The sequence below is a fragment of the Brachionichthys hirsutus genome, chromosome 10, assembly GCF_040956055.1.
Source record: "Brachionichthys hirsutus isolate HB-005 chromosome 10, CSIRO-AGI_Bhir_v1, whole genome shotgun sequence".
Taxonomy (NCBI): Eukaryota; Metazoa; Chordata; class Actinopteri; order Lophiiformes; family Brachionichthyidae; genus Brachionichthys; species Brachionichthys hirsutus.
This window is the reverse complement of record NC_090906.1, coordinates 8,955,541-8,980,887: the sequence shown is the minus strand read 5'-3', so window position 1 is coordinate 8,980,887 and position 25,347 is coordinate 8,955,541. Positions and strand designations below refer to the sequence as shown.

Genomic DNA, 25,347 nt, shown 5'->3' with positions numbered 1-25,347 from the left:
ATGGCGAGTCACAGAGATCCTCGTTTTCGGCACAACCTCTCCCACCGCCCGCGATGGCAGCACAACTCAATAAAAGTGAAGAGGAAAAGACGAATGCAGACAAGAGCTACACGTACTAATGACAGTCCATTAGTAGCTTCATTTTCATTGTCAACGGGATCCTCATCGTCGAAGCCACAGCTGCCATCATCCCCTGTTCAACGCTCCAGGAGAAGGTGGGGGGACCGGTTCCTTCTGCGCTTACTCATAGTCTCGTTTCTGCCCTATCAAGCCTGGGCGACCACTTTCAAGGTGGCTCTGGTTGGACCCTGGACATGTGATCTCTTGTACTCAAAAGCCCTCCCAGACTTGGCGGCCGGCTTAGCTACCGCCCGCATAAATAAAGACCCCCACCTTAACAAGGGCTATTGGTATGACTACGCGCTGATCAATGAAGACTGCAAGTCCTCCCGAGCCCTTGCCCGTTTTGCCGAGTTGAATGGTTACGGCGCTGCTTTCATCGGCCCCGCAAACCCTGGCTTTTGCACCGCAGCTGCTTTGTACGCAAAAGAGTGGGATGTTGGGATTCTGTCCTGGGGCTGTCTGAAACCGAACATGAATGAAGAAGGGATGTATCCCACCTACCTGCAGCCGTTGCCACTGTCCTCTCGTGTGCTCTTTTCTGTCTTGCGATACTTTCACTGGGCCCACGTGGCCATCATCTCAGAGGACACGGATGTGTGGGAGGCCACGGGACAGGAGCTGGCCTCATCACTGAGGGCTCTTGGCCTGCCTGTCAACCCTGTAGTCACTATGGAATACAGCAAGGACGGGCCTCGCAGAGCCCTGACAAAAGTGCGGGAAACGGACAGAGTTCGAGGTAAGGTGCAAACGCAGAGACGATCAAAAAGAGTTCATTGAAATGAGCATTAAAGCGTCCTTCTCTCTCTCTCCACAGTGATCATCATGTGCATGCCTTCTGTCCTGATCGGTGGCCAGTCTCAGTACAATCTCTTGACGACCGCATTGACCATGCGTATGATTGACCGCGGCTACGTGTTCGTCCCCTACGACACCCTGCTCTACCCGCTACCCTACAAGGATGTGCACCATTACTCACTAGGCAATGACACTGAGCTGCGTAGAGCCTATGATGCCGTGCTCACCGTTACCATGGACTCTGGAGAACGCAATTTCTACGAGGCCTTCAGACATGCTCAGGATGGCTATGAAGTTCACGGCAATATCCAACCAGAGCAGGTGAGAACACCGCGAAATGATGAAGGGGATGATATAAAAAGATGGCAATTCTGATGAGAACAGGCGGGAACTCATCACCTCACCTTCTCTCTTGTCAGGTTTCTCCGTTCTTTGCCACCATCTACAACATGATTTACTTCACAGCTATGGCCGTTGAGCAGGCGCGCGCCAGCGGAGGTCGCTGGGTCACCGGTCGGATTCTGGGTGACAGCAGGGGTGGCTTTGAATTCGAAGGCTTCAATCAGCCCTTACGGGCCGGTTGGAAAGGCGAAGGCATGCAGGCGCGATACGTGGTGCTGGACTACAGTGGCATGGGCTCCTGTCTCTACTCCACTCACGTTCTGGAGGCTCCTCACACGGATGGCGTTACTGGCGGTTTGAAATATCTCGGCCGCTCGGTCCACTTCGCAGGCAGCACGCCCTACTCGGACTCAGGCTGCTGGTTTAGCCCACACTTTGCCTGCAGTGGAGGTGAGGCCAATGAAAGTGATGCAAGCTGATGTTTGCGTGTTACCAGATTCATTCTAGTCATATCAAATCTTCTTCTTCTTCTTCTTCTTCTTCTTCTTCCCAAAGGCATGGATACATTCACTTTCCTCTTTCTCTGCCTGCTGTTCATTGTGGTGGTTGGACTAGGATTTATTTTCTTTACCGGTTTCAAGTATGCAAAGATGATCATTTCAAATAGTGACCTATATTCTGGTTGGGGTTGTGTGTGATTTTCAGAATATTATTGAATTATTGATTTTTGTCTATTCAGTAAAAAAGGCCGGTTTAGTTTCAACTTTGGAGGCGGCAAGAGCGGAGCAGCAAAAACAGTCCTCACTCTGGATGACCTGATCTTCATCAACACGCAAGTCAGCAAGCGGGTTAGTTCGCGGCTGAATATCTGACATTTAGCATTGATTTGTCTCACCCTGCTGAGCAGGTGTCTGATACACAGAAGTTGTTTACCTGTAAAGATGTCCGAACTCTGTGTGTGAGCAGAAGCTTAATGACGAGAGCATCTTGAGGAGCCAGTTGGACATGAAGACGCCGCACCACTCGGTGTCCGGTCGCAGCTACCTGGCTTCGACGCCTGACAGCTCCAACATTGCTGTGTTTGAGGTGAGGCGAGTCGGTCACTAAGCTCCACTTCTAAGCTTTCTGGATGCCCTTGGGCTCATGATAACCGGGGGGGGGGGGCTTTGTTTATGTCCCAGGGTGACTGGGTTTGGTTCAAGAAATGCCCCAGTCAAGTCGTGTCAAGTGTGAACAGCAGTACCGAGTATGTCTTTGTCAAGGTAAACAAATGTCTAAGCATGTTGACAACAATCTGGACTTGATCTGTGATATTACATAATTCTAATGATTTAACGCCATCAGAATTTGAATCTGAAAAGAACATATTTAACAAAAATACAAATCAAGCTGAGAGATATTCCTCTTGCAATGTGAAGATATCAGTGACAAACAGCTGATCGTTCACATTCTTAATGTGTCCCATTGTCCTATCAGCTGAGAGACATGAGACACGAGAACATCAATCTGTTCCTGGGACTTTTCTGTGACTTTGGGATCTTTGGTATCGCGACCGAACACTGCAGCAGGGGAAGCCTGGAGGATCTGCTCAATAACGAGGAAGTGCGTCTCGACTGGATGTTCAAGTCTTCGCTGTTAATGGATCTTATTCGAGTAAGAGAGAAAGAGAGAGAGAGCCACCTACTTGAGTTTTATTTCATACCTACCTGCTATGATTAACCATTGTTGACACATTTTTCACCAACTGCTTCCAGGGAATGAAGTACCTGCACAACCGTGACATCATCCATGGGCGCCTCAAATCCCGCAACTGTGTGGTCGACGGCCGCTTTGTATTGAAGGTGACAGATTATGGGTTCAATCAAATCTTGATCTCCCAAGGCATTGAAACGGATGAGGAAAAACCAGAGAGTGAGTTCATGCAATAAAACAATTCAGAGACTTCACTCCTGCTTTAAGTGGTTCTTTCTTTATTTATTGTTTCTTCTTCTTTCGTTTTTTTTATAAAGACCTACTTTGGACGGCGCCCGAGCTGCTGCGAAGTCTCAGCGTGAGGAGGAAGGGCACTTTCTCAGGAGATGTCTACAGCTTTTCCATCATTGGTCAGGAGGTCATCTGCCGCTCTGCACCCTTTTGCATGCTGGACATGCCTCCCAAGGGTGAGTAATATGGCATGAATGACCCCCAAAGGTTGGTAACACGACACTAAACAATGAAGAAATCATTGTGCTTCACTTCTCTGCGCTTTGGCAGAAATCCTCAGCAAGCTCAAAGAGCCCCCTCCGTTGTGCAGACCCGTTGTGTCGGTAGACGAGGCGCCGCTGGAAGTCATACAGGTTATAAAACAGTCCTGGAGCGAGGAGCCAGTCAGGAGGCCGACCTTCGAGGAGATCTTCAAACAGGTGAAACCTGAAGACATTACTAGACCAGCTCTGCGTCCGCCCGCATGTTAAAACAGCAAGTTGGAGATGCTTTTGCTGTTCCTCCATTTTCATGTAACAGTTCAAAAGCATCACCAAGGGAAAGAAGACCAACATCATTGATTCGATGCTGCGCATGTTGGAGCAATACTCATCCAACTTGGAGGATCTGATTAGAGAGAGAACAGAGGAGCTGGAGGTGGAGAGGCAGAAAACCGACAAACTAGTGGCTGCGATGTTGCCCAAGTGAGTGTCCGACAACATGTCTGTTAGCACAAAGAGTTGTATTTTACTGAGTTTCTATATATTTCTGCTGGAAGTTCAGATAAAACTTGTGCCCTGATGTGTTCATCCGAATGCTTACATTTGGAAACTCAATTGATGCATGTAAATGGCAAATATTAAATAACATATTTATGTGCCCCTTTGAGTGTTTTGAATGTTGTCATCAGGGACTGTTGACCCGTGGACCCGTTCATATTATCAAATCTGGCCCTCCTTACAAAAAGGTTTTGGGCACCCCTGACCTTTCGCTCGTCATCTTCCTCCTTTCAGGTCCGTGGCGCAGGCGCTGAAGACCGGCAAACCCGTCACACCGGAGCATTTCAAGGAGGTCACGCTGTACTTCAGCGACATTGTGGGCTTCACCACCATCTCAGCTCTGAGCGACCCCATCGAGGTGGTGGACTTACTGAATGACCTCTACACACTCTTTGATGCCATTATAGGACAGCATGATGTTTACAAGGTGAGCGTTATCTTCAGTTTTAATTCTGAGTATTTTAAATGCGTCTTCTGTGGGCATGTATATCATTTTCGTTTTTGGCATTTTTTGTGTTCCCTTGTGAAGGTTAGAAGGAATCCCATGTTAAATTGTGAATTATTTCGTGTGCATCGAGACGCGTCTTCTGACTCTTCTGTCATCGTTAGGTGGAAACTATCGGAGATGCTTACATGGTATCCTCGGGCGTCCCCGTCAGGAATGGCAACCGCCATGCGGCTGAGATGGCCAACATGTCTCTTGACATCCTCCACTGCATTGGGACCTTCAAGATGAGACACTTGCCTGAACTCAAAGTCAGGATCCGCATCGGCCTGCACTCTGGTGAGAAATGCATTCAACCTGCGTGATAGATGACACGCTGCTCATGATGGAAAGTAACGATGCTGCATTTGAAAACCCGTTTGCTCTACTGGCATGAAGGAAATCCTAAAATGAATGAAACTTATCGCAGAGGGAAAAGAATATGGCGACACAAGCTGCTAAGGCAAGGAGGTATTTTTACCTCCTTTATCCTCTGCAACTTATTCCTGGAACAGTGAAACACTATCCACTTACAGTGCTGTCATCCTATTAACACACGGCAAACTTTGGAATTCTAAATCTTTTCCATGAATTTCATTCTAAAAACCCTGGTGGTATCGACAGAAGAATTGTGTACTTATATTTGACGTGCCTAAGGATGGGGAGAAAAAGTTGTAACTAAATATTTATCAGACATTTCTTTACAATGAATTTTTAAAAAAAAGGAATTTTACACAGGAAAGGATTTCTGAACGAGTATGTTGCTTTTTAAGGACAGACGTCCCATTTAAAGTCCAACCTGCCTGTGTGTTGGTTCTCTGCAGGCCCGGTGGTAGCAGGAGTGGTGGGCCTCACCATGCCTCGGTACTGTCTGTTCGGAGACACTGTCAACACAGCATCTCGAATGGAGAGCACGGGCTTGTGTAAGTCATCACTCTAGAGATCAGACAATCCTGTCTCTTTTTTCGGTGGAGCATTTCTTGACAGAGACCTACAGGTGTGATTTGGATGCAATGCGTGTCTCCTGGGGCTAAACGAGCTTTGAGTGTGCAGTCCTTACTAATCCTTTAAGACTATCAGCAGAATTAGAGGTCAAGTTGAAGTTTCAGTGTAAATGTTTGCCTCAGATGCCTTCACTTCTGTTCAAAAGTACAGCGTACTGCGTACTTTGAGAGCAAAACGCTGCACAGAGGTTCAACTAACCAGACAAAGGTACCTCAGAGCAACAATTTGTTGGTATAAAAAAAAAAATCGCAATCTGAATTTCAAAATCAGGTCCCCGTCTGGGTATCATGTTCAAAATGTTACTGGTAACAAGCTGGATTTAACAGATTTGTTTCAGCTACTCGAGCAAAACAATCAATGAACTGATTGCAGCGGTGCCAAAAGAAAACTGGGTTCCAGTCTAATGTGCTGAATTATCTAAAACAACAATTGTGCATCTATATCACTGTACTGATTGTTTTCTTTACTTTTATTTGGATATTTTGTGAGGTTTATGCTGCCATCTAGTGGCGTGAAGTCAAAACCACAGCTTGATTTGCTACCTTTCTCAGATTCAGCTTTTTTTTAAATATATATAGAGTATATATATTTAAAAAGTACCCAGATCATAACAGACTTTTAGTGTGCATTTGTTTTAATAAAGAGTGCAGAAGTCAATGATGCATCTTTTTTTTTAACAGCTTACAGAATCCATGTCAGCCAAAACACAGTTGATGTCTTGAACAGCTTGAAGCTGGGATACAGGATTCAACTCAGAGGTCTGACAGAGTTAAAGGTGAAAAGGAAAACTAATCATATTGCAGAATGAAGGACCTACTGTACTGTGTGATATTAGCTGCTGAATGCTAATGATCATTTATTCCTAGGGTAAAGGGATTGAAAACACATATTGGTTGGTAGGGAAGGAGGATTTCCACAAGCCACTGCCTATCCCTCCTGACCTTCAAGGGTAAGAAATTGCTATATATGTGCATAAATGTTTAATTTTATCTAATATCAGCCTTTAAGCTGTAAAATGTTGTGTCACTGTGTTTTGTTATTTCAGGGGAAGCAACCACGGCATTTCTTTGGAAGAGATACCGAATGACAGAAGACAAAAATTCCTGGATAGACAGAAGAAGATGGGCTAGCGTACCGTTGTTGTATTTATTTATTTTTACGGAATGAATATATATTTGTCTTCAAAATAATAATACACAGAAAAATGAATAATGACAATCTGAATATTGCAACCTCCAAACCCAATTTATTGTAGTGCTGTGATCAGAATGGAAGGCAAATCACAACTTCCTCATCTTTCACATGTTTAGCACATCAGTGCCATGAAAACTGCCAGCTCCAAGATGCATAAATACATGTGTTGGTTTTAGAAGAGTACAATCACTCGACAAGAATGGATTGTCTACAAAAATGATAAAGCAGTATGTGCTTTTCTGGTGTACTCAATGCACTGTATGTATTTTTACTGATCTTTGTGCTATCTAGAAATACTGTAGATAAAATGAGCACTTCCTCAGACTGCTCAACTCTTCATCTCAGGGTTAAGAGTCTGTGCTGCAACGCAACAACAGTAGACTTTTTACAATTAAATACGAATGCATTTAAACATTTGCACTTTGGCTGAGGAGCACCATATGTGTCTGGGTTCACACATTTGACGGCTGAAGCAATATAATTCAAATTGGTCAATATGTAAAAAAAATATCTGGCTTGGATTTTAAATAAAGAACAGCAGCATTTCTGAGTCTGTTTCGTTCTGGTGGTTCTCTTTGATTGCATGGATCCAAAGAAAATAGTGCCTTAACATTTATCTTGGATGACTTTTTTTAAGATGGAAATGTTATACAAAAGCAGACTGAAAACTAGAAAAGCACTCAGAGAGCGCAGACCTCCACCAAGCAGCTCATTCCCCTCCTAATTGGATTTACACTATAGGGATGTCCCGATCAGGGTTTTATTTTTTGGCCTCCAAGTCATTTGATTTGGAAACCAACTCACTCACAGATTTGAACTTGCAAGTCATGGACCACACACACACACCACATGTATAACCACTACCAGGGGCGTGGCTTGCGGACAGGTAAGCCAGACAGGTCGCGGCCAATAGCGAGGTAGGTCCATAGAAATATATCTACGCTGTGAAGCACTGAATTGGAATTGTAGAAAAATACACTGAATGACAAGGCTTTACAGAACAGCGTGCTAGTGTAGACTTACATGATAATAGTTACATGATTTTGATAATAATAATAATAATAATAATAGGTCGTGATCTAAAGTGGGCCGATCTGAGGCATGAAACTGAGTCCCTGGCACCAGCTAACAATCTCAGGAAAACAGAAGAAACTGATCTGAATGATTTCCGGAAGTGCTCCCTGGCGCGGCTCTTATTTTGAAACCCGCCACCGGATGTTCTTTGTGTCCGGTCTCCCCCGGCTCGAGTAACGGCAGCGTCTCATCCGACGCTTCTCCGGAGTCCAGCGGCTCGTTCGGCTTCGGAACGAGCTCTCGGCTCTGCTGGTTCGGGCCGCGCGGACGTGAACGGAGCCGGTTCTGATGGACTCTCCGGTTACAGGATGATCGCGTCACTTTCACCGGATGCGGTTCTGAATGAGGTGACTTTTACTGAGAGCTACTAATGATCATCATCTGCTAGCTAAACGGTAACATCCAGATTATTAAGGGATTAGATTTAGCCAAATTACTGTATAATAAATGATTAAGGTTCTAAAAAAAAGCGTAAATTCTAGCTAGCTGTTAAAAAAAAAAAAAAAAGAAAAGAAAAGAAAGTGCAAATGATGCCGTGAGAGAAAAACATGCATAAACCGGCTCGCCTATTTAGGCTCACGGTGATAACCGGAAAGTGAAATGTGTTGAAACCGGACGTGCGTTCTTTGTCGCGTAGCCGGGGCGACGGGCTGTCACGTGACCAAACGGGACCGGTAAAGGTGTGGCGTTAACGGAGGGGGGGGGGGGGGGGGGGGTTACTGAGGCAGCATCTGTGCACTGAAAAAGAAAGACACAATTATCACGCACGAAGAAAGAAAAGTGCAACAAGCCATGAGATAACAGACCGCCCCCCCCCCCCACACACAACAAACAAAGGAGCTTCGTTCAGCCTGTCTCCGCCTTCCTGGGCCCCCACCCAAAACGTGTGTGTGTGTGTGTGTGTGTGTGTGTGCGCGCGCGTGCGTGTGGCTTTCTGATTGATGGGTCGCAGCAGCAGTTGGCAGCTTATGTTTCCTGGGTGAACTCTCAGCTGAAGAGGAAACCGGGCCTGGAACCCATCACCGACCTCCGGCGTGACCTCCAGGACGGCGTGGTGCTCACACGACTCGTGGAGATTGTTGGTAAATGAAGCGTCCTGATCTGATCTGATTTTATTTGATATATATGTTGTGATTTCACCAGATTAACCGAATATCTCCAATTGGGAAACATGAATACATTTCTAACGAAATTGACGATTATTTGTTTTGTTTTAATGAGACTATTGTAAGCACCGGCGTGAAATACAACAACAATTGAATTTACTGTATTTTTAAGATATACTTAAGATTTTTTTTTTACCTGTAGTTACATCAGGTTGCAGAATTTCCATCAGTCAAAGATCATTTATTGATCAGAAGGAAGTTTGTCATCTTCAAGATGTGGTGCCAAGTGTAAATTGTTATGCTATTATAAATATTATTTGGAATTAACCAAGTGCTGCTTTAAAACTTTTCAAACATGGTTATATTTATATATTCAGTTAAAATGTAATATTATTTATTTAGTGCCAGATCATAACAGAAAATTATCTCAAGGCACTTTACAGGTGTAACAGGGAAAGACAGAACCCAACCCACAAGAGCAAGCAGTTTGGCAACGGAGGCAAGGAAAAACGTCCTTTTATTAGGCAGAAACCTTGGACAGAACCTAAGAGGAGAGAGAGAGAGAGAGAGAGAGAGAGAGAGAGAGAGAGAATGAGGGAGAGACAGGGACAAGGACAGGTAGGAGGATATATGAGGACGTGATAACCACTGGTGACTGTCAAAATAATGAATTTGTAATTATTGTTTTTGCTCTTCCTCCGTTTCAAATCTCATTTCAATGGACAGCTGGAGAGGCGCTGGAGGGGGTGCGCGTTGTGCCGCACAACAAAGAAGAAAGCAGGAAGAATGTTGAGCAGGTCTTGCAGTTCATTTCCTCCCGACACATACGCATGCCACACATATCCGCAAGAGGTAATCCTTAGCGTGTGCGTTTTCTTGCTGTCACTTTGAGAACGTGTGTTTTTGTTTTGTTTTTTGGGGGGTTGAATATTACGTGTATAAAATCTGCAGTCCTCAATGCCACGGTTTATTCTGTAAAGCTGCCATCTTGAATTCCTTTTTTATTACAGTGTGTTGCAAATACTCATCACTGATGAAAATATGTTCTGCAGACATTGTCGACGGGAATCTGAAGGCCGTAATGAGGACAATCCTGGCGCTGGCTGCTCATTTCAAACCCTCAGCCAATCACAGGGCTGCCTCTGGAAGTGGGCGTGGTCGGACCAGAGGCTCTGCCAGCCTCTCCACTGTTGCTCTGGCACAAGGTGCCGCTGCCACGCTGGCATCAGCACGTACACTGATCCACAGGTACACTGGCCACGACCCACGTAAAAAGTGTCTCTATGTGTGTCTTTGCTGCCCTCTGGTGGACAAACAAATGAAAGAAGGCATTAACCTCTGCTGTGTCTATCACTTTCAGTGGCCGGGGGTTGGACAGGGAAAAGCCTGTGTGTGTCCGTGCACTGGTCGATAAGTATGAAAGACAAAGTCCAGAGGAGCGGAGAAATCCTCGCTCCTGCAGGTAACCTCGATTTGCACAGGCCAAAGGTTCCCTTAGTAAAATAAAAACTCGTACAGGACTGTGAAATGTTGTAAAAACTGAAAATACGTCGACTTTGTTGGGCTAAAATTCAAAAGGAAGGTTTGTTGCTTTGCAGAGAGTTGAATTATTTTACCTTATCTCTCATGTTTAATTCCATACAATGAAAGCAAAGCACCCTATAGTTCATTTGTGTATATTTGTGTGTGTGTGTGTGTGTCGCAATGACAGAGCAGGGATTGTTTCTTATAAAACTGCACCCTGTTCTGTGTGTGCGTGTGTTTGGTATTTTACCGATATTAGGCAGAAGGAAAAGCATGAATAGCCGGTCTTTATCCCCACACATCACATGTCCACCCCGAGGTCGTGCTCTGTGGTGTTTCACCGTCGTCACTTCTGCGTTTTCATGGTCCGTATGGATTTTAAAACCAAGATATAAGGCTGTTTCTCAACCGAACCGAGCTGCTGCCATTGAATGTATAGAATGTTTCATCATGGGGTATCGTTCGGTCTGAACTAACACAGCTAAAGTGACCTGATGCTGCTTGGCTCGCCTCGGCAGCTAGCTGGAGGGCCGGGGGGGAGTGGGGGGGGGCGTGGGAGACTGAGGAGAATCACAGTCATGAGTTCACCAAGATGCTGAAGCCGCAGACACGCATGCGGTGTGTGTGACTTCTTTTTTAGCATCGCTTAAACACTGAGGGGCACTATGGGGGGGACACTGATGAAATGGTAAGACCCGATGCAGAGGCGATGCGTGCATTGATTTATAAAGGCTTGCAGGGATTCGCTGCTTCTACTCCCATGGGTTCCCGTGTTTGGGTACCTATTAACACGAACACATCCCCGCTGCTTCCCCGGAACTCAGCAATTAATTCCTGCTTTGTCCTCCTCGAGCCTCAGCTCTCTCAGTCCACCGTCACCTCCGAGGGCTCCTCCCATCCACCGCTCGGGCGTTCGGCAGGAGGACGGCCGACAGCCGGAGACCAGCGGTGGGTTCTCCACACAAGTTCTTGATTCGTAAAAAACCTCATGGGTTTAGTGTTGGGTCACCGGTAACACACTGTTGCGTGTGCACGTCTGTCAATGCAGTGGAATCGCCTCACGTCGCAGTGGAGCAGCAATTGGAGGACTCACTCGGCGAAACTTTAGAGAAGGAGGTGCAGGATGCTCGGAAAATGGTGTCGGCCTTACAGGTAGACGCACCTTCTGGTTTCGGGTTTGATCGGTCAGTCTGCCAAGCAGCTGGTAGGAAATACAAGCCGGCGTTATGTGTTGTGTCCTAAAGGCCCTGCTGCTGCACGGGTCCCTGCCCGAGGACGAGGAGGAAGCGCCTCTGAGTTTAGACCAAGGCGATTCTGAATACCAACTGGTAACAAATGTTCTCCTCTTATTTCTTAGCCTTCATTGCCTTTTTGGTTTGTCTGTCTGCCCCCTCAGACTCGTCTTTGCTCTGTTGCACCACCTCTTTGTCTTCAGTGCAGATCACATTACTTTTAGTGTGTGTGTGTGTGTGTGTGTGTTAGTACACGAGTATCTGTTTTCTGTCCCACTTGGCTCATTGTGGCTCTCTCTCTCTCTCTCTCTCTCTCTCTCTCCAGGTAGTCGTTCGGAGTCGTTTGGATCAGAGTATGGAGGAGGCTCAGGAGCTGAAGGTAAATAATGACTTTCCTTTTGAAAACTGTCATTGTGTCCTTTCATCAGGACACAAGCTATATTACAAAGGGAATAAAGATTTTGAATGCACACTGTTATCGACATCTGACCCGGAGTGTGTCGTTGGCTTTAGCGGGAGCTGTCGAGCTGTAAGCAGGAGGTGAGATACCTGCAGGCAGTCAAGGTACGACGAAAGCCAGCGCCGCCGTTACTGATCTTAGGTCTGTGTTGGATGTAATGCTAGCTGCGCTACGGAGGAGTTAACTGCCAATGACGTTTGTTTTTGTTCTTCTGTGAATGTGAAAGGACGCCCAGCAGCAGAGGCTGTGCACCCAGGATGCATCGATACTGCAGATGAAGCAAGAGCTTCTCCGAGCCAGCATGACGAAGGACGAACTCACCAACCAGAACGTACGAAATAGACTCATATATACGCATATATATATATATATATATGTATATGAAACAGTTTGGAGTGAGTACTAAATGTGTTGTAGGCAGAGCTGCAGTGGAAACTGGGGGAGCGTAACCGGCTGTGGACGGAATGCAAGGTGAGGCGCTCGGCTCGCTCGGCTCGCTCGGCTCGCTCTCCTCGGGGGGGTTTCTCTATTTTGCCATTTACCCATTTTTTTATTATTATTATTTTACGCGGCATCTGTTCATTGAGCTCGGATGCGCCAAATGTTGATGATGCCTTTCTTTTTCTGTGTTTTGGATCGTGTCCAGAGGGAGGTCGACCAGAAGGAGAGATCACTGCAGCAACTCAAACACAAGCTTGAAGAAAGCCACAGGAAGCAGGCATGTTAGCCGTTTTAGCTCAAATGATTATCTTTTAACCCTTTATTTTACGTTTCATGCCGCGACGTCAATACTTCCGTTTTTTCTGTTGCTGTGTGTCATTGTCAGACTTCCACGGGCGCAGAAAACAACGGCTACAGTCATCCTGGAGGATCAGCGCCCTACACGTCGGGCGTAAGCATTGTTTGCAGTGATGAAGCCGCTCAGTCGGTGATAAAAGAACTTTATATTTGGGTTTTGCCTCTGTGCAGCATTCTGTTTATCCATCCATTCGTCCAATCCTGTTCTGTGAACAGGATCTTTCAGGGAAGGGAATTTCTCTGTCTTTGGTGCAAACACCTGCTTAGACTCAAAGACGATTAGAATTTGGTTGCATTTAACTCCATAATCACAGCAACAGACATATTTATATAGTCTACTGGACTTTCAGTTTGTCCAGAGGGGGGTCGCCACAGCAAATCAACCTTCTCCACTTCACCCTGTCCTTTGCACCGTCCTCCCCAACACCAGCCTCTCTCATGTCCTCCCTCGCTGCGTCCATGTATCTTCTCCTGGGTCGACCTCTAGCCCTGTTCCGTCCTCGGCACCCTTCTACCGATATAGTGATTGCATTTATATCAACACAGTCATAAGCGGGTAATTCCGGTTGCATCTGTGCTCTGTCAGCAGGCGGAGGAGGTTCAGCTGCTCAGAGACGCACTCAGGAGTCTGAGGAACAACGTCAGAGAGCACGATCCACAGCAGCACACGCTGGACACCCTGGAGCAGGGCATCGTGTCTCTCATCGACAGAATGCAAGCTCTGCATGCACACAGGGTGCGTGCATCAGCCAAGGCTTGAAATCAGTCTGACAGCCGCATCATCGAAGAGTCGTCACTAATGAAAGAATATTGATTTAATGATATGATACGGCTGCTGACGATCTCTGTCCATATTCCGTTCCACTACGCAGGGAAGGGGGAAATCTCCAAAACGGAAAGATCTGCACGCAGATTCTGACATATTGCCTCACACAAGTAAGTTATTCCACCCCCCGACCCCACCCCCGCCAGTATGCGCAGAATATTTATGCTTTGCCTCTCCTCGTTATAGAGGTCTGTCAATCCCCCAGCGCTTCTTCTACCTCCACTAAAATCCTTTATTATACCGGAAAATCAGCAATGCCCTCCATGATGAGTATACCGAAGAGGTGAGTGAGTGTGTGTGTGTGTGTGTGTACGTATTGAGGTGTTTTCTTCTTCCTAGAATGTTTAGATCATTATTATTATTATTATTATTATATATATCTTTTTTTACTTCATTCTGTTTCACAGAGCTTCATGAACCTTTCCCATCTTCTGTAGATTCACATAACAATAAAGGTAGCACCCGTCTGTAGCCCTGAGGTTAAACGGAGTCTCTGTGTTAACGTTGCACAGGCTGGGCGAGGTGACGCTCAAGGACATCAAGGCGGCTGTTGACAGAGAGGGAAACTACAGATATCATTTCAAGGCCCTGGATCCGGAGTTTGGCACCGTGAAAGAGGAGGTGAGAGACGGCGGTGGGTATAAAAACAAACACAAGTGGGTAGTAGCCTTAGTGAACCTGGGACGCATGTGTGCAGGTGTTCCTGGATGGAGCAATCATTCCTGGATGGGAAGGAAAAATAGTTGCCTGGGTAGAGGAGGATCTCGGCGAGGAAAGGTAACCACACGATTCCACCTGTCGTTATAGTCGAATCTCTCTTCCCGTTCTCACAGTAACGAGAACTGCCTCACCTTCCTTCTCTCAGGCCGGCGTAGGTTAGAGCCGAAGAGCCGAGGAGCCGAGAACCTTGTTTTCTGCTGCTGCAGCCTCCGATCGCAGAGGCTGGTCGAGATGACCGTTCAGACCGAGACGCTCAAATGAGACTTTCAGAGTATTTTGGTGTAAAATTAGCCAGTGCGGATGTGGGTGGTCCTTAAACCATAGTGCCTTAAAGAGGAACGCTTTGTTATCACCGGACTACTGAATCAAAGTTGAACTCAATTTAAGATGGAAACATTTAAAAAAAATGACTATCAAGTATTATTTGTAGTCTAAAACATGAATATTACAATGTTGGGCAAAACGAGATTTGTGCTTGAATTCTTAGTACTTGAATCCTGTAACCACCTGTGGGGGCGTTGTCTTGGCCCCACAGCGATAATCCTGCAGCACCTCGCTTCACCCCGGCTGAAATGCTGTCTTGGTGACCTTGACCAACGTGCCCATTGCCTCTTGGCTCTTGATGGAGCAATCCCGCCTTATTTAATGCTGTAAATCAGCCTGTTTCTGCAAAACCAGTGAGTCACTGGAACACACAAGCAAGCTGTAAGCAGAAATATCACCTTCAAATAACTGCATCCAAAACCGCGGCAATGTTCAGCGTCATTCTTCTTTGTGCATAAATGTAGTGTTTGAAACGGTACCAGGTTACATCTTAGAGACACGAAGTGTCCTTTGTTATTTAGCCCAGATATCTTTTTTGTCTCAACTGTGAATGTGAAATAACTATACAGTGTTATATATAGGACGAAGGAGCAAAATGTCACACATCCTGATTTTATTGTGGTTATCCCTTCCTTTGTAAAAGAAGATGCCCAACCGAAAAGTCCTTTTCAAAATGAAGCATTTCAGGAATATAACTTTCACTGAATCGGACCCATATCTGGGTCTGAATGTCCGTCTGTGCGCGAACTGATCTGCTGTCAGTGAGTAGAAACGATGCTGGAACTTGAATGTAGATATGCAGTTTGATATTATGTGAAATTGTTCTGTACATCTGTGTAAGATATTTCCCCCCCCATATCTGTTAATATTCTGTTTATTTCGCTCTTACTTTTAAGAGGGACTTACTTGTGCATGTGTTACGTTTGGATGCCAGCAGAACAGCGTTTAACCCGATGCAGTTTAAACGCTGGGCTCGCCGAGATCCGTGTGGCAAACAGAGTGAACCTGATGCGTTTTGGTTCATTCTGCTTCACGCTTCTGATGTGAGATGAATTTGTTCGCCTTCAGTAATGAGCCAAAAGCAATATGCTTCAATTTACTTTGACCCATCTGAATGCCATATTTGCCTGATCTGCAATTGGCTTATGAGCTGATTATTTAGAATGTTTGTGTTTTTTCTAGTTGATATTTTACAGAATATGGAAAGTCCAGTTCAGAAAATAAAATTGTTGTTTTTGCACTGTCACTTCTACGCTTCCGTAGTTTTTTTATTCCTAGACTATATAAAAGGTTCGGTTTTATAAAAAAATAAAAATAAAAAAAAAGCGGTGATGTTTCATTCGGTTTCTCAAATTGTTTTACGGCGACTCTTTACGACACTTCTTACGCGCAGACGGCAGAGTCACTAGACAGACGTAAAGCGTTGTGTTTTTTGGGCCAGAGGAGGAGGAGGTCATTGGGAAGTGAGGGGAGAGACAGCTTCACGGCGCGCCTCCGCGTAAAGAGACGACCTTCGGCGCCGGTGCGCCCCCCGATGCCGGTGTGAGACATTGTTCCAGAGCTCTGTGTTCTATCCCACCGCTGCGAAATGCTCCGTCTGATCCTGCGGCTCAGGCCGACCGCTGCGCGTTCATGTCCCCGTGCCCTCCGGGGCAGGCCTGCTCCCCCCGTCTCCCGTTCGGCGCAAGGAGCGGCCTGTCTTCGGCGACTTCACTGCGGTTCCTGGGCCGTCTCTCTGGGCTCCGGCGGCGGCGTCAGAGGAGCTCTGCTGCGGCCTCCCCAGCCGAACGGGAGCCGGCAGAGTCCGCGTTTCTACAGCCTGCCGCCGCACCAGAAGGTAAACGTCACTCACCTCCGGAAGCCGGGCTGTGGGTTCCAAACGAGGTAGCGGGGCCGCCCTTTGGAGTTAAAAACTGTAACGTTAAACTGGGTGGGACTCACCGGACTGGACATCAAGGTGTTCCAGACATCCATCTCCCTAGCAACCATGTCCAGTCCTAGAGGGGGGGGGGATCGTCATCATTCTAGATACGATCTGTAAATCAGGGTCTCCTCTCTGGTCTCCTCCTCTTTGGGATTGATGGGAAAACCCCAAAAGGGAGGTGGACCGGGCAGGAAGCGTCCCAACCAGACGCCCAAAAGGATTCCAGGCATAGCATCACAAGCCAGCTCAAACGAGGCGCTTCATCACAACCGCTCGATCCTCGTTTTCCTGAAGTTTGTTCGCCTGTCCGTCAGGTGGAGCTTCCCGCGCTGTCGCCCACCATGCAGACGGGAACGATCGCTCGCTGGGAGAAGAAGGAGGGAGAGAAGATCAACGAGGGCGATCTAATAGCTGAGGTCGGGAGCTGCCCGCTGTCGTTGTCTTTTTAAAGTAGGACATCCTCAGCGATCCCAGTGGTTTCCCCTCTTTTGTAGGTGGAGACCGACAAAGCCACTGTGGGCTTCGAGATGTTGGAGGAGTGCTATCTGGCAAAGATCCTGATTCCCGAAGGGACCAGAGACATCAACATCGGATCGGTGATCTGCATCACGGTGGACAGGTGAGCACCAAAATGTTCATCCTGAAATCCAAGTGGTCGGATTGTGGGAGCGAATTCTATTTAGCCTGATATAATCTCCTACGTTTGAAGACGAGGCGTCTCGCCTGTCCTCTCTGCTCATGTGTTTAAAATATGCGTGCGTCATTTGTCCCGCAGCCCCGACCTCATCCCAGCCTTTAAGGATGTGACGCTGGACTCGCTTCAAGCAGCTGGTGCTGCTTCCTCACCTGTAGCCTCTCCTCCTCCTGCAGCGCCAGGCAGCTCTTACCCCTCACACATGAAGGTAGGGGTGTTCTCACATGAACAAAGCACATTGTCCTTTCATCTGGGTCGTAGCTCAGGATCATTCAGTGGAGAGGAGCACCGAGACCGTTCGTTAGTAGTCAAGGAGGCAGAGAGCCGATATTCGTTTGCAGTAAAAGTGAAAAATATATGCGTTAAAATGTAGAATAATACGAACTCCAACGCGTCTTTAGGTTTTAGAATTTGGGCAGAAAACAAACTGGCATGTGTCTAACTTTAAAACCATCTCATGCATCCACAGCAAATTGTTCAAACACACGAGAGGACTCGTGCGTCTTCCTGATGGCGCACGATGTTCGTCCTTGAAGCGAGAGCGCTTTGAGAACGCGTCTTGTTACGAGACTTGGAATAAATGCACTTCACCTGCGCCATGATCCGGATCGTTTAAACACCTTCGGGTCTTCCTGAAGACTTTTCTTGGACCAAGTGGTCAAACTGGAGGCCGTAGCGATTACAACCCGGCGTCTTGACTTCTGCCCGCTTCATATTTGTGCGTTACCAGATCACCCTTCCTGCCCTGTCTCCCACCATGACGGTGGGAACCGTGCAGCGCTGGGAAAAGAAGGTGGGAGAGAAGCTGAGCGAAGGAGATCTGTTGGCCGAGATTGAGACGGACAAGGCGACTATCGGTAACCCCCGAGCTCTGACTCCAACGCCTCAGTCCCGTCCCCCTCACGGAACGATACTCTCAATGAATTTCTGATCGTTCTTATTTCTGTGTTCCTTTGCAGGCTTCGAGGTGCAGGAGGAGGGATATTTGGCTAAAATCATGGTGGAAGAGGGAACTCGGGACGTTCCCTTGGGAACCCCACTCTGCATCATTGTAGAGAAAGAGAGTGACATCGCTGCGTTCAAGGATTACGTGGAAACCGCAGTGCCGGACGTTTCCACGCTGCCTCCTCCGCCTCCGCCAGCGCCAACTCCAGCTTCGATGCCAGCACCCGTGAGATGAGATTTTACTTTGAATACAGAATACTCACCCAACGTGCAGTACTGATACTGATATCCAGTATTGAAGATGCGTGCGTTGTCTTTGCTCTTGGTCCAGGCTGCAGCTCCGGCTGCCGCAGCGACCGGCCCCGCTCCCGCTGCTCCCAGGACGGGTCGTGTGTTTGCCAGTCCGCTCGCCAGAAAACTAGCCGCAGAGAGAGGAATTGACCTCTCGCAGGTCAGCGGTAAGTAGCCACAGACTGTGGATCTGCTAAGAAACACGGAGGATAAAGAAAATCACACAGTGACTGATGAAGCATTTTACATGAAGCTATTTTGTGTCCAGGTTCTGGCCCAGATGGACGCGTCGTCAAGAAGGACATTGACGGCTTTGTTCCTCCAAAGGCTGCGCCTGTGAGTGCATTAGCGTTAGCATTAGCAGAGCATGCTCCATCCCGATGATGTGAAACGGGGCCGTCGACAGACTTGCTTTTATTTAAGTGTAATGTAGGCGTCGACGATTTCATTAAAAATAATGGGCGGATATTTGGTCAAGTAAATTCAGGGTCACTCACAGGCCCCCCCCCCGTGGTCCTGAGGCCCGGGACAACATACCCCCCCCCCACCTGTCGACGGGCTTGATATGAAACATAACATTATATTATATGGGTGTTTTTTTTTTACATCATTCATAAAAAGAAGAAGGAGCTTCTGTTGGTAGTTTTTCCTCTACTTTTCACATGATTTAAATTCTTGGGGATTTGAATTCTCAACAATCTGAAATTTAAAAACGTTTTCCCCCACTTTCTTCCAGACACATCGACAGGTTGTGTTTTCCGTTAGGGAGACTTTGTTTTAGTAAGTCAAAGTTTAGGAATAAAAAAAAAAAGCTTTTAATGTCATCCACCCTGGCAAAAATAATCACAATTCCAAATGTTACCGCTCAATACTCAGAATATGTGAATCACGCTGCATGTGTTTAGGATTAGCAATGTTTGTTTGATGCGAGTGAAATCACTTCTTTTGGCAGGCTGTAGCTGCTCCTGCTCCTCCTCCTGCTCCTCCTGCTGCTGCTCCTGCTCCTGCTGCACCAGCCGGGACCTTCACCGACATCCCCATCAGCAACATCCGCAAGGTGAGAGCAAACGCACACCTGCGCTGTTGGTGGCCCCGTTGTGTTTTGTGGAACTACCTCTGATTGGAAGTTTAACACATTTGTCAGAGCTGACCCGTGTGTGTGTGTGTGTGTGTGTGTGTGTCCCGCAGGTCATTGCTCAGAGGTTGATGCAGTCCAAGCAGACCATCCCTCACTATTACCTGTCTATAGATGTCAACATGGACCAAGTGCTCGAGATTCGGAGAGAACTCAATGCTGTGAGCTTTTGATCAGAAATGTACAGTCATGGGAAGCCTTTGATTTAACCTTTAACGTTTGTCTTTGCTCTGCAGGAAGTACAAGCCCAGAATATCAAGCTGAGTGTGAACGACTTCATCATTAAAGCCAGCGCTCTGGCGTGCCTTAAAGTTCCTGAGAGCAACTCCTCCTGGATGGACACGGTCATCCGCCAGTAAGTCGGCACGTAGAGCGCAGCAAAAAAAAAATGTAAATGTCATTCCCCACGAGGCTGCGAAGGCCTGGAAACCATTCACGTATATGAGTGCAGAACTAATCTGTGTGATATTGATTACGGAGTGAAGTCACATGGAGAAACGGGAGTGGCACGGTTTATCTCTAAAGGTGTAGTTGTGTGATCGTGCCAGTAGAGGGCGCGCAAATGCAAATACCATCTTTGACCGCTTCTCTTGAGATGTCATCTGTAGTAACTTCTTTCTCTCTTTTCCAGGAACCACGTGGTGGACATGAGTGTCGCGGTGAGCACAGCCAACGGCCTGATCACGCCCATCGTGTTCAATGCCCACACCAAAGGACTGGCGGCCATCAGCGCCGACGTGTCGGCTCTCGCCGCCAAAGCGAGGGAAGGCAAACTGCAGCCACACGAGTTCCAGGTGCGACACACGAGCTGATGCCGTGGGCGTGTGGGGCGATGGTTAGAACCAAGAACCTTCATGCTGTGTGTGTGTGTGTTTTTTTTTTTTTTTTCGTCACCAGGGAGGGACATTCACCATCTCTAATTTGGGGATGTTTGGCGTGAAGAATTTCTCCGCCATAATCAACCCTCCTCAGTCCTGCATCCTCGCTGTGGGCGGCTCGGAGAAACGGCTGATGCCTGCGGACAACGAGAGAGGGTGAGTTACGCTACGGCAAACGGGCGGGGCGCCGCCTTTCATTGAAATTCACATCTGAGGCGGGTTGTGTTTTTTTTTTTTTTTTCAGGTTCGACGTTGCCAGCATGATGTCGGTGACGCTGAGCTGCGACCACAGGGTGGTGGACGGGGCGGTCGGCGCTCAGTGGCTCGCAGAATTCCGTAAACTCCTGGAGAAGCCCATCACCATGCTGTTGTAATCGAGCTTAAATACCGGAGACGGGCCGAGGCCTCTCCACGACGACATCTGATTGGTCTGACTTGGTTTGGATCCTCCTGCGATTGGCCCGCCTGCCGCCGGGTCACTCCCACTTACCTTGAAGGCGAAGAGGCAGAACTCACTCCACTTGCCTGTCTGTCTCTTTGTCTCTCTCTCTCTCTCTTACTCTCTTACTCATCTATTTATTAAGGTCCCACCTTCGACAGAGCAGATTTACATATAATATATCCTAAACAAGACCGGCCCGACGTCCATAAGATAATGAGAATGTTTAAAAGGGAAGCGTGACATGCCAAAACGAGTGTGTGTGTGTGTGTGTGTGTGTGTGTGTTCTACTCGCTATCAGCTGATCTGTTTTTGATTCCGATTGCCATAAAGGAAATGGAGAATGTGACTATATTGAGTCTTTCCAGTGAAGAGTTGTGATTTTTATCAGAAGGATATCATGCGAGTCCAGACACAGACGGCCCTGTCCCTTTTCTGTGCCCCCCCCACACACACACACACATGAAATGTTGAGATGAGGCCTGACCATGTGATATTTGTACAATCAAACAAACAAACCTTCCTCAAGGAAACTATTTTCCCCAATTCTGTCTTCTCTTTTTCTTTTCTAGATGAAAACAATTTATTCTGTGTTTCACAGCTGGAACGCACAAAGCCTGGTGTTGGCCGTTATTTGTTGTTTGAATAAATTGGGAGAAGTCAACATTGTCCCAGAGGCCTTTTTGGTTTGGGTCTTTAAAATTAGGCTCGTTCTTCTGACAGCCTCATTTAAAGCAGTTGAATACAAACGGTACGCAGAGCCTGATCAAACAGACTGAATCATTGTAGAGTCCTAGAAACTGTCGACCGTTTTGTTTTCAGTGCTTCACAACAAATGGAAAATATCTCAGCTTGCAGTCAACCTACTTTTGTGTATGCTTCTGGGCCAGCTGCAGATTCACGCTCCGGTCCTCCCGCTAACCCCGGTCCGGTCCGGTGGAAGCATCCCGTTCAGAACCAGCACCGTTCTGCGATCAGCTGCACCAACCCAGGGATGACCTGATCATTAAATAGTTTAATACCTTAAATCACACGTTTTGCTCTTAATACATAGATTCTGTTCATATTTGTGCTGCAGGTTAAAAGTTCTGACCCGTTTAATCCACCTGCCGCCATTTCCTGTTCACCTCCGAGGTCCATTTAAATGACGTCACCACGCCGCTCCCTTCATAAGCTCTGATTGGGGGGGGGGGTCATTCCACCCTGACCGATTATAGCTTCCACATGGAGGAAATATTGCAACATACGTTTATGTCCTATTCCGCCCAATAGGAAATGTAATAATTGCAACAGTTGCTTGAGCTCATTTAATAACTTTCTCTTTGTTGTTGCTCCAGTTAGATAATGAGGGGGGGGGGGGGTTGCATCGCTCAATATATTAATCATGCATGCCTAGTTTTTAGTCTCCAGCCTGCGTGCAGTGGGAGGAAGGTCTGCTTCTCTGTTCCCTCTCAGCCATGGGATCGTCATGGCGATGGATTATCTGGATGCTGTGTGCGTGTCTCACTGCTCTGGAGAACGGTAAGCGGATGTCCCACTGCAAAGTGGGAAAACGTTGCTGCATCTTTCCGTGGGATTGTTTGATTATTCTGTTATGGAAGTAATTTCTGAGCTCCAGCGTGAAACTCAAAGCCGTAGAGAAATAGGATGTTAAACAATACGCGAGTGTGATGAGATAAAAATTTGAATCTGTGTTATTTTAGACATTACTTCTTAAAAATAATAATAATAATAATGTCAACGCCTCAAAGGCTGCAGCTTCAGAAACCGGAGATCGAAACGCATTCCAGTGAAGCGGCGGCTGTTCCATTCAGACTGTTTGGCTCAACCTCGTCTGTCAAGTGGAATCAGCAACTAATGCACTGAATTCACACACACACACACACACACACAAAGGGCCGCAGGATAACAGGGGGGGGCATTATTCCAGTAATGAAGGGGGAGAGGGAGGAGTGGTGCTCCTCAACCAAACGGGAGGAACTTTTCTATGACCTGTTTAAGTGGAACGTTTTCTACTGTCGTTGATGGGCACAGCGGCGCTGAGGGTCACCATGAGGGAGTCCAGCGTGACGGCGGTTCAAGGAGACCATGTCGTTCTGCCTTGCTCCTTCTTCACCTCCAGCCCTCTCTCCAGACTCAACATCATCTGGACTCTGGCTCCGTCCTCCAGTCCAGAACGCCCGACGCAGGTTCGAATTCCAACACAAGCACTCGTTACACGTCTACACACACACACACACATCTTTCGACAGCCGATTTAAACATGTTGTGATATTTAAAGTTATTTTTAAATATCACATCTACGACATAAACGTCTCTGCATCTGTAGTCAGGAGAAACATCTTTCATGAAAAGCTCAGCTCTGGTGGAGAGAGAGACGGAGACGTGCATTTAACCAGCGATGAACGTACTTATAGTCTACTGGACTTTCGGTTTGTCCCGTGGGGGGGTCACCACAGCAAATCAACTTTCTCCACTTCACCCTGTCCTTTGCACCGTCCTCCTCAACACCAGCCACTCTCATGTCCTCCCTCACTACGTCCATGTATCTTCTCCTGGGTCGACCTCTAGCCCTGATCCCTGGCAGGTCCATCATCAGCATCCTTCTACCGATATAGTCCCCGTCTCTCCTCTGGACATGTCCAAACCATCAAAGTCTGGCCTCTCTGACCTCGTCTCCAAAATGTCTAACCTTCACTGTCCCTCTAATCCTGTCCAACCTGGTCACTCCCAAGGAGAACCTCAGCATCTTCATCTCTGCTACTTCTAGCTCCGCCTCCTGTCTCTTCCTCAGAGCCACCGTCTCTAAGCCGTCCATCATGGCCGACCTCACCACCGTCTTGTAGACCTTTCCTTTCATCCTCGCTGACACTCTATCACAGAGCACACGATTGCCTGCACACGATTATTCACCTCCTTTCCACATTCTCTCCATCACTCTGCACCGCTGACCCGAGGTACCTGAAGTCCTCGACCTTCTTTACGTCTTTTCGATGATCCGTTTCCAGGTGATTGCGTACGACCATGGACAGGTGATGGAAGATCCGGCCCTCATCGGCAGGGTGGGCTTTACAGGTCAGACAACTGAGACCCTTATTTAGGACATTAAAATAAAGGCCGGTCAGGAAATGACAACAGGATGTTTACATGTTTCCTTCCTGCACACCACCTGCAGGCGTTCCCTGGAGTGCAGACATCTTCCTCAATGACACGCGCCCGTCAGACGCTGGTATTTACCGTTGCCTGGTCAACAACCCGCCTGAGACGGCAAATTCTGGAATCAGTGAACTGGAGCTCAAAGTTCTGAGTGAGTTTGTCAAACATTTTTTTCCCGATTCCACTGGAGGGAGAACGTTTAAGTGGCCGAGTCACTTTGAGCCCTTGTTCATCTGATTGGCTTATTCTTGTAGCTCCGCCTTCGCTGCCTCTGTGCCAGTGGGACGGAGACGCTGACGCGGGGGGGAGCGTCACGCTCTCCTGCTCCGTGGAGGACGGCGTGCCCACCCCGGAGATCCACTGGGAGAAACTAGAACCAGAGAAAACTGCACTTCCCATCAACATGGAGGGTCAGTGAACGCAACATGCGTATTGTCTGGACGAAGGCTTGGAGGACGTCATCACCGCTCTTCTCTCTCAGGGGATCTATCGGGATCCATCCAGATCTTCAACGTGTCTTCTCAGACGTCCGGCTTGTATCGCTGCTCCGCCACAAACGTCTTGGGGACAGAGAACTGTTACGTCGGTCTTTCCATCTACACCGGTGAGCCTCTCCTCTCCCATCGATGACCCCTCTCTGCACCGCCGTCGCCCTAAACAACCCCGCTCTGTTTCCGGACGTAGCTCCGGGTCGCCCCTCCGGTGTTCTGCAGGGAGTTCTGCTGACCCTGTCGATGTGCCTGGTGCTGCTGGCGCTGGTGCTGCTCGCGTTGTGGCTCCATCACACAGGACAGGATGGCTGGAGGCGGAGGGATGGGAAGGAGGAGTGTTACAATGAGATACGGTACACTTCGTCTCTGCGTTCATTCGTTTGAGTCCTCGGCATCAGCGGGAAAAGGAAAAGGAAACACTTCAAGGCGGTGTTGGACAAAGACCTTGGAGACTCTTTTTTTTCAGCCTGTCCTGTTTTCTCTCCGTACGACATGTAGTCATACATTTAGAAATAAATGTAGTTTAATTGAAATAGGTACGCCATTTTATTTATAAGACGCATCTTAAGCTGTATATATATATATATATATATATATAAGCGGGATGCCGAGCCCACGTGATTAAAAAGGGAACCTTCAACAGCCG

At 47.4% G+C, this 25,347-nt stretch overlaps 4 protein-coding genes across 4 annotated transcripts; all 4 read left to right on the top strand.

Moving 5' to 3' along the window:
* Window positions 1-6,727, top strand: gucy2d (guanylate cyclase 2D, retinal). Its single transcript, XM_068744026.1, has 18 exons — window positions 1-859; window positions 938-1,239; window positions 1,338-1,710; window positions 1,816-1,905; window positions 1,999-2,108; window positions 2,227-2,346; window positions 2,442-2,522; window positions 2,737-2,913; window positions 3,015-3,171; window positions 3,270-3,419; window positions 3,514-3,662; window positions 3,763-3,926; window positions 4,236-4,428; window positions 4,611-4,785; window positions 5,310-5,408; window positions 6,171-6,265; window positions 6,357-6,439; window positions 6,536-6,727. Exons 1-18 carry the CDS (start codon window positions 1-3, stop codon window positions 6,618-6,620), a joined length of 3,462 nt encoding a protein of 1,153 aa, XP_068600127.1. The 3' UTR covers window positions 6,621-6,727.
* A 1,561-nt stretch (window positions 6,728-8,288) lies between these two features.
* On the top strand, window positions 8,289-14,485 carry LOC137900284 (dixin-like). The gene is made up of 20 exons (XM_068744347.1): window positions 8,289-8,293; window positions 8,396-8,432; window positions 8,711-8,840; window positions 9,591-9,716; window positions 9,917-10,112; window positions 10,225-10,326; window positions 11,242-11,336; window positions 11,437-11,540; window positions 11,633-11,716; window positions 11,946-11,999; window positions 12,134-12,184; window positions 12,307-12,411; window positions 12,498-12,551; window positions 12,727-12,798; window positions 12,907-12,972; window positions 13,465-13,614; window positions 13,751-13,814; window positions 13,891-13,987; window positions 14,217-14,325; window positions 14,402-14,485. The coding sequence occupies exons 1-20, from the start codon at window positions 8,289-8,291 to the stop codon at window positions 14,483-14,485; spliced, it is 1,785 nt and encodes a 594-aa protein (XP_068600448.1).
* A 1,674-nt stretch (window positions 14,486-16,159) lies between these two features.
* On the top strand, window positions 16,160-21,718 carry dlat (dihydrolipoamide S-acetyltransferase (E2 component of pyruvate dehydrogenase complex)). The gene is made up of 14 exons (XM_068744072.1): window positions 16,160-16,585; window positions 16,987-17,088; window positions 17,167-17,291; window positions 17,448-17,574; window positions 18,097-18,223; window positions 18,326-18,537; window positions 18,643-18,769; window positions 18,871-18,938; window positions 19,555-19,659; window positions 19,791-19,898; window positions 19,974-20,092; window positions 20,369-20,531; window positions 20,635-20,771; window positions 20,860-21,718. Exons 1-14 carry the CDS (start codon window positions 16,337-16,339, stop codon window positions 20,987-20,989), a joined length of 1,899 nt encoding a protein of 632 aa, XP_068600173.1. The 5' UTR covers window positions 16,160-16,336; the 3' UTR covers window positions 20,990-21,718.
* Window positions 21,719-23,078: 1,360 nt separating this feature from the next.
* Window positions 23,079-25,085, top strand: zgc:165604 (uncharacterized protein LOC792578 homolog). The gene is made up of 6 exons (XM_068744346.1): window positions 23,079-23,243; window positions 24,063-24,129; window positions 24,230-24,361; window positions 24,465-24,620; window positions 24,692-24,814; window positions 24,895-25,085. The coding sequence occupies exons 1-6, from the start codon at window positions 23,079-23,081 to the stop codon at window positions 25,083-25,085; spliced, it is 834 nt and encodes a 277-aa protein (XP_068600447.1).
* Window positions 25,086-25,347: the final 262 nt, after the last annotated feature.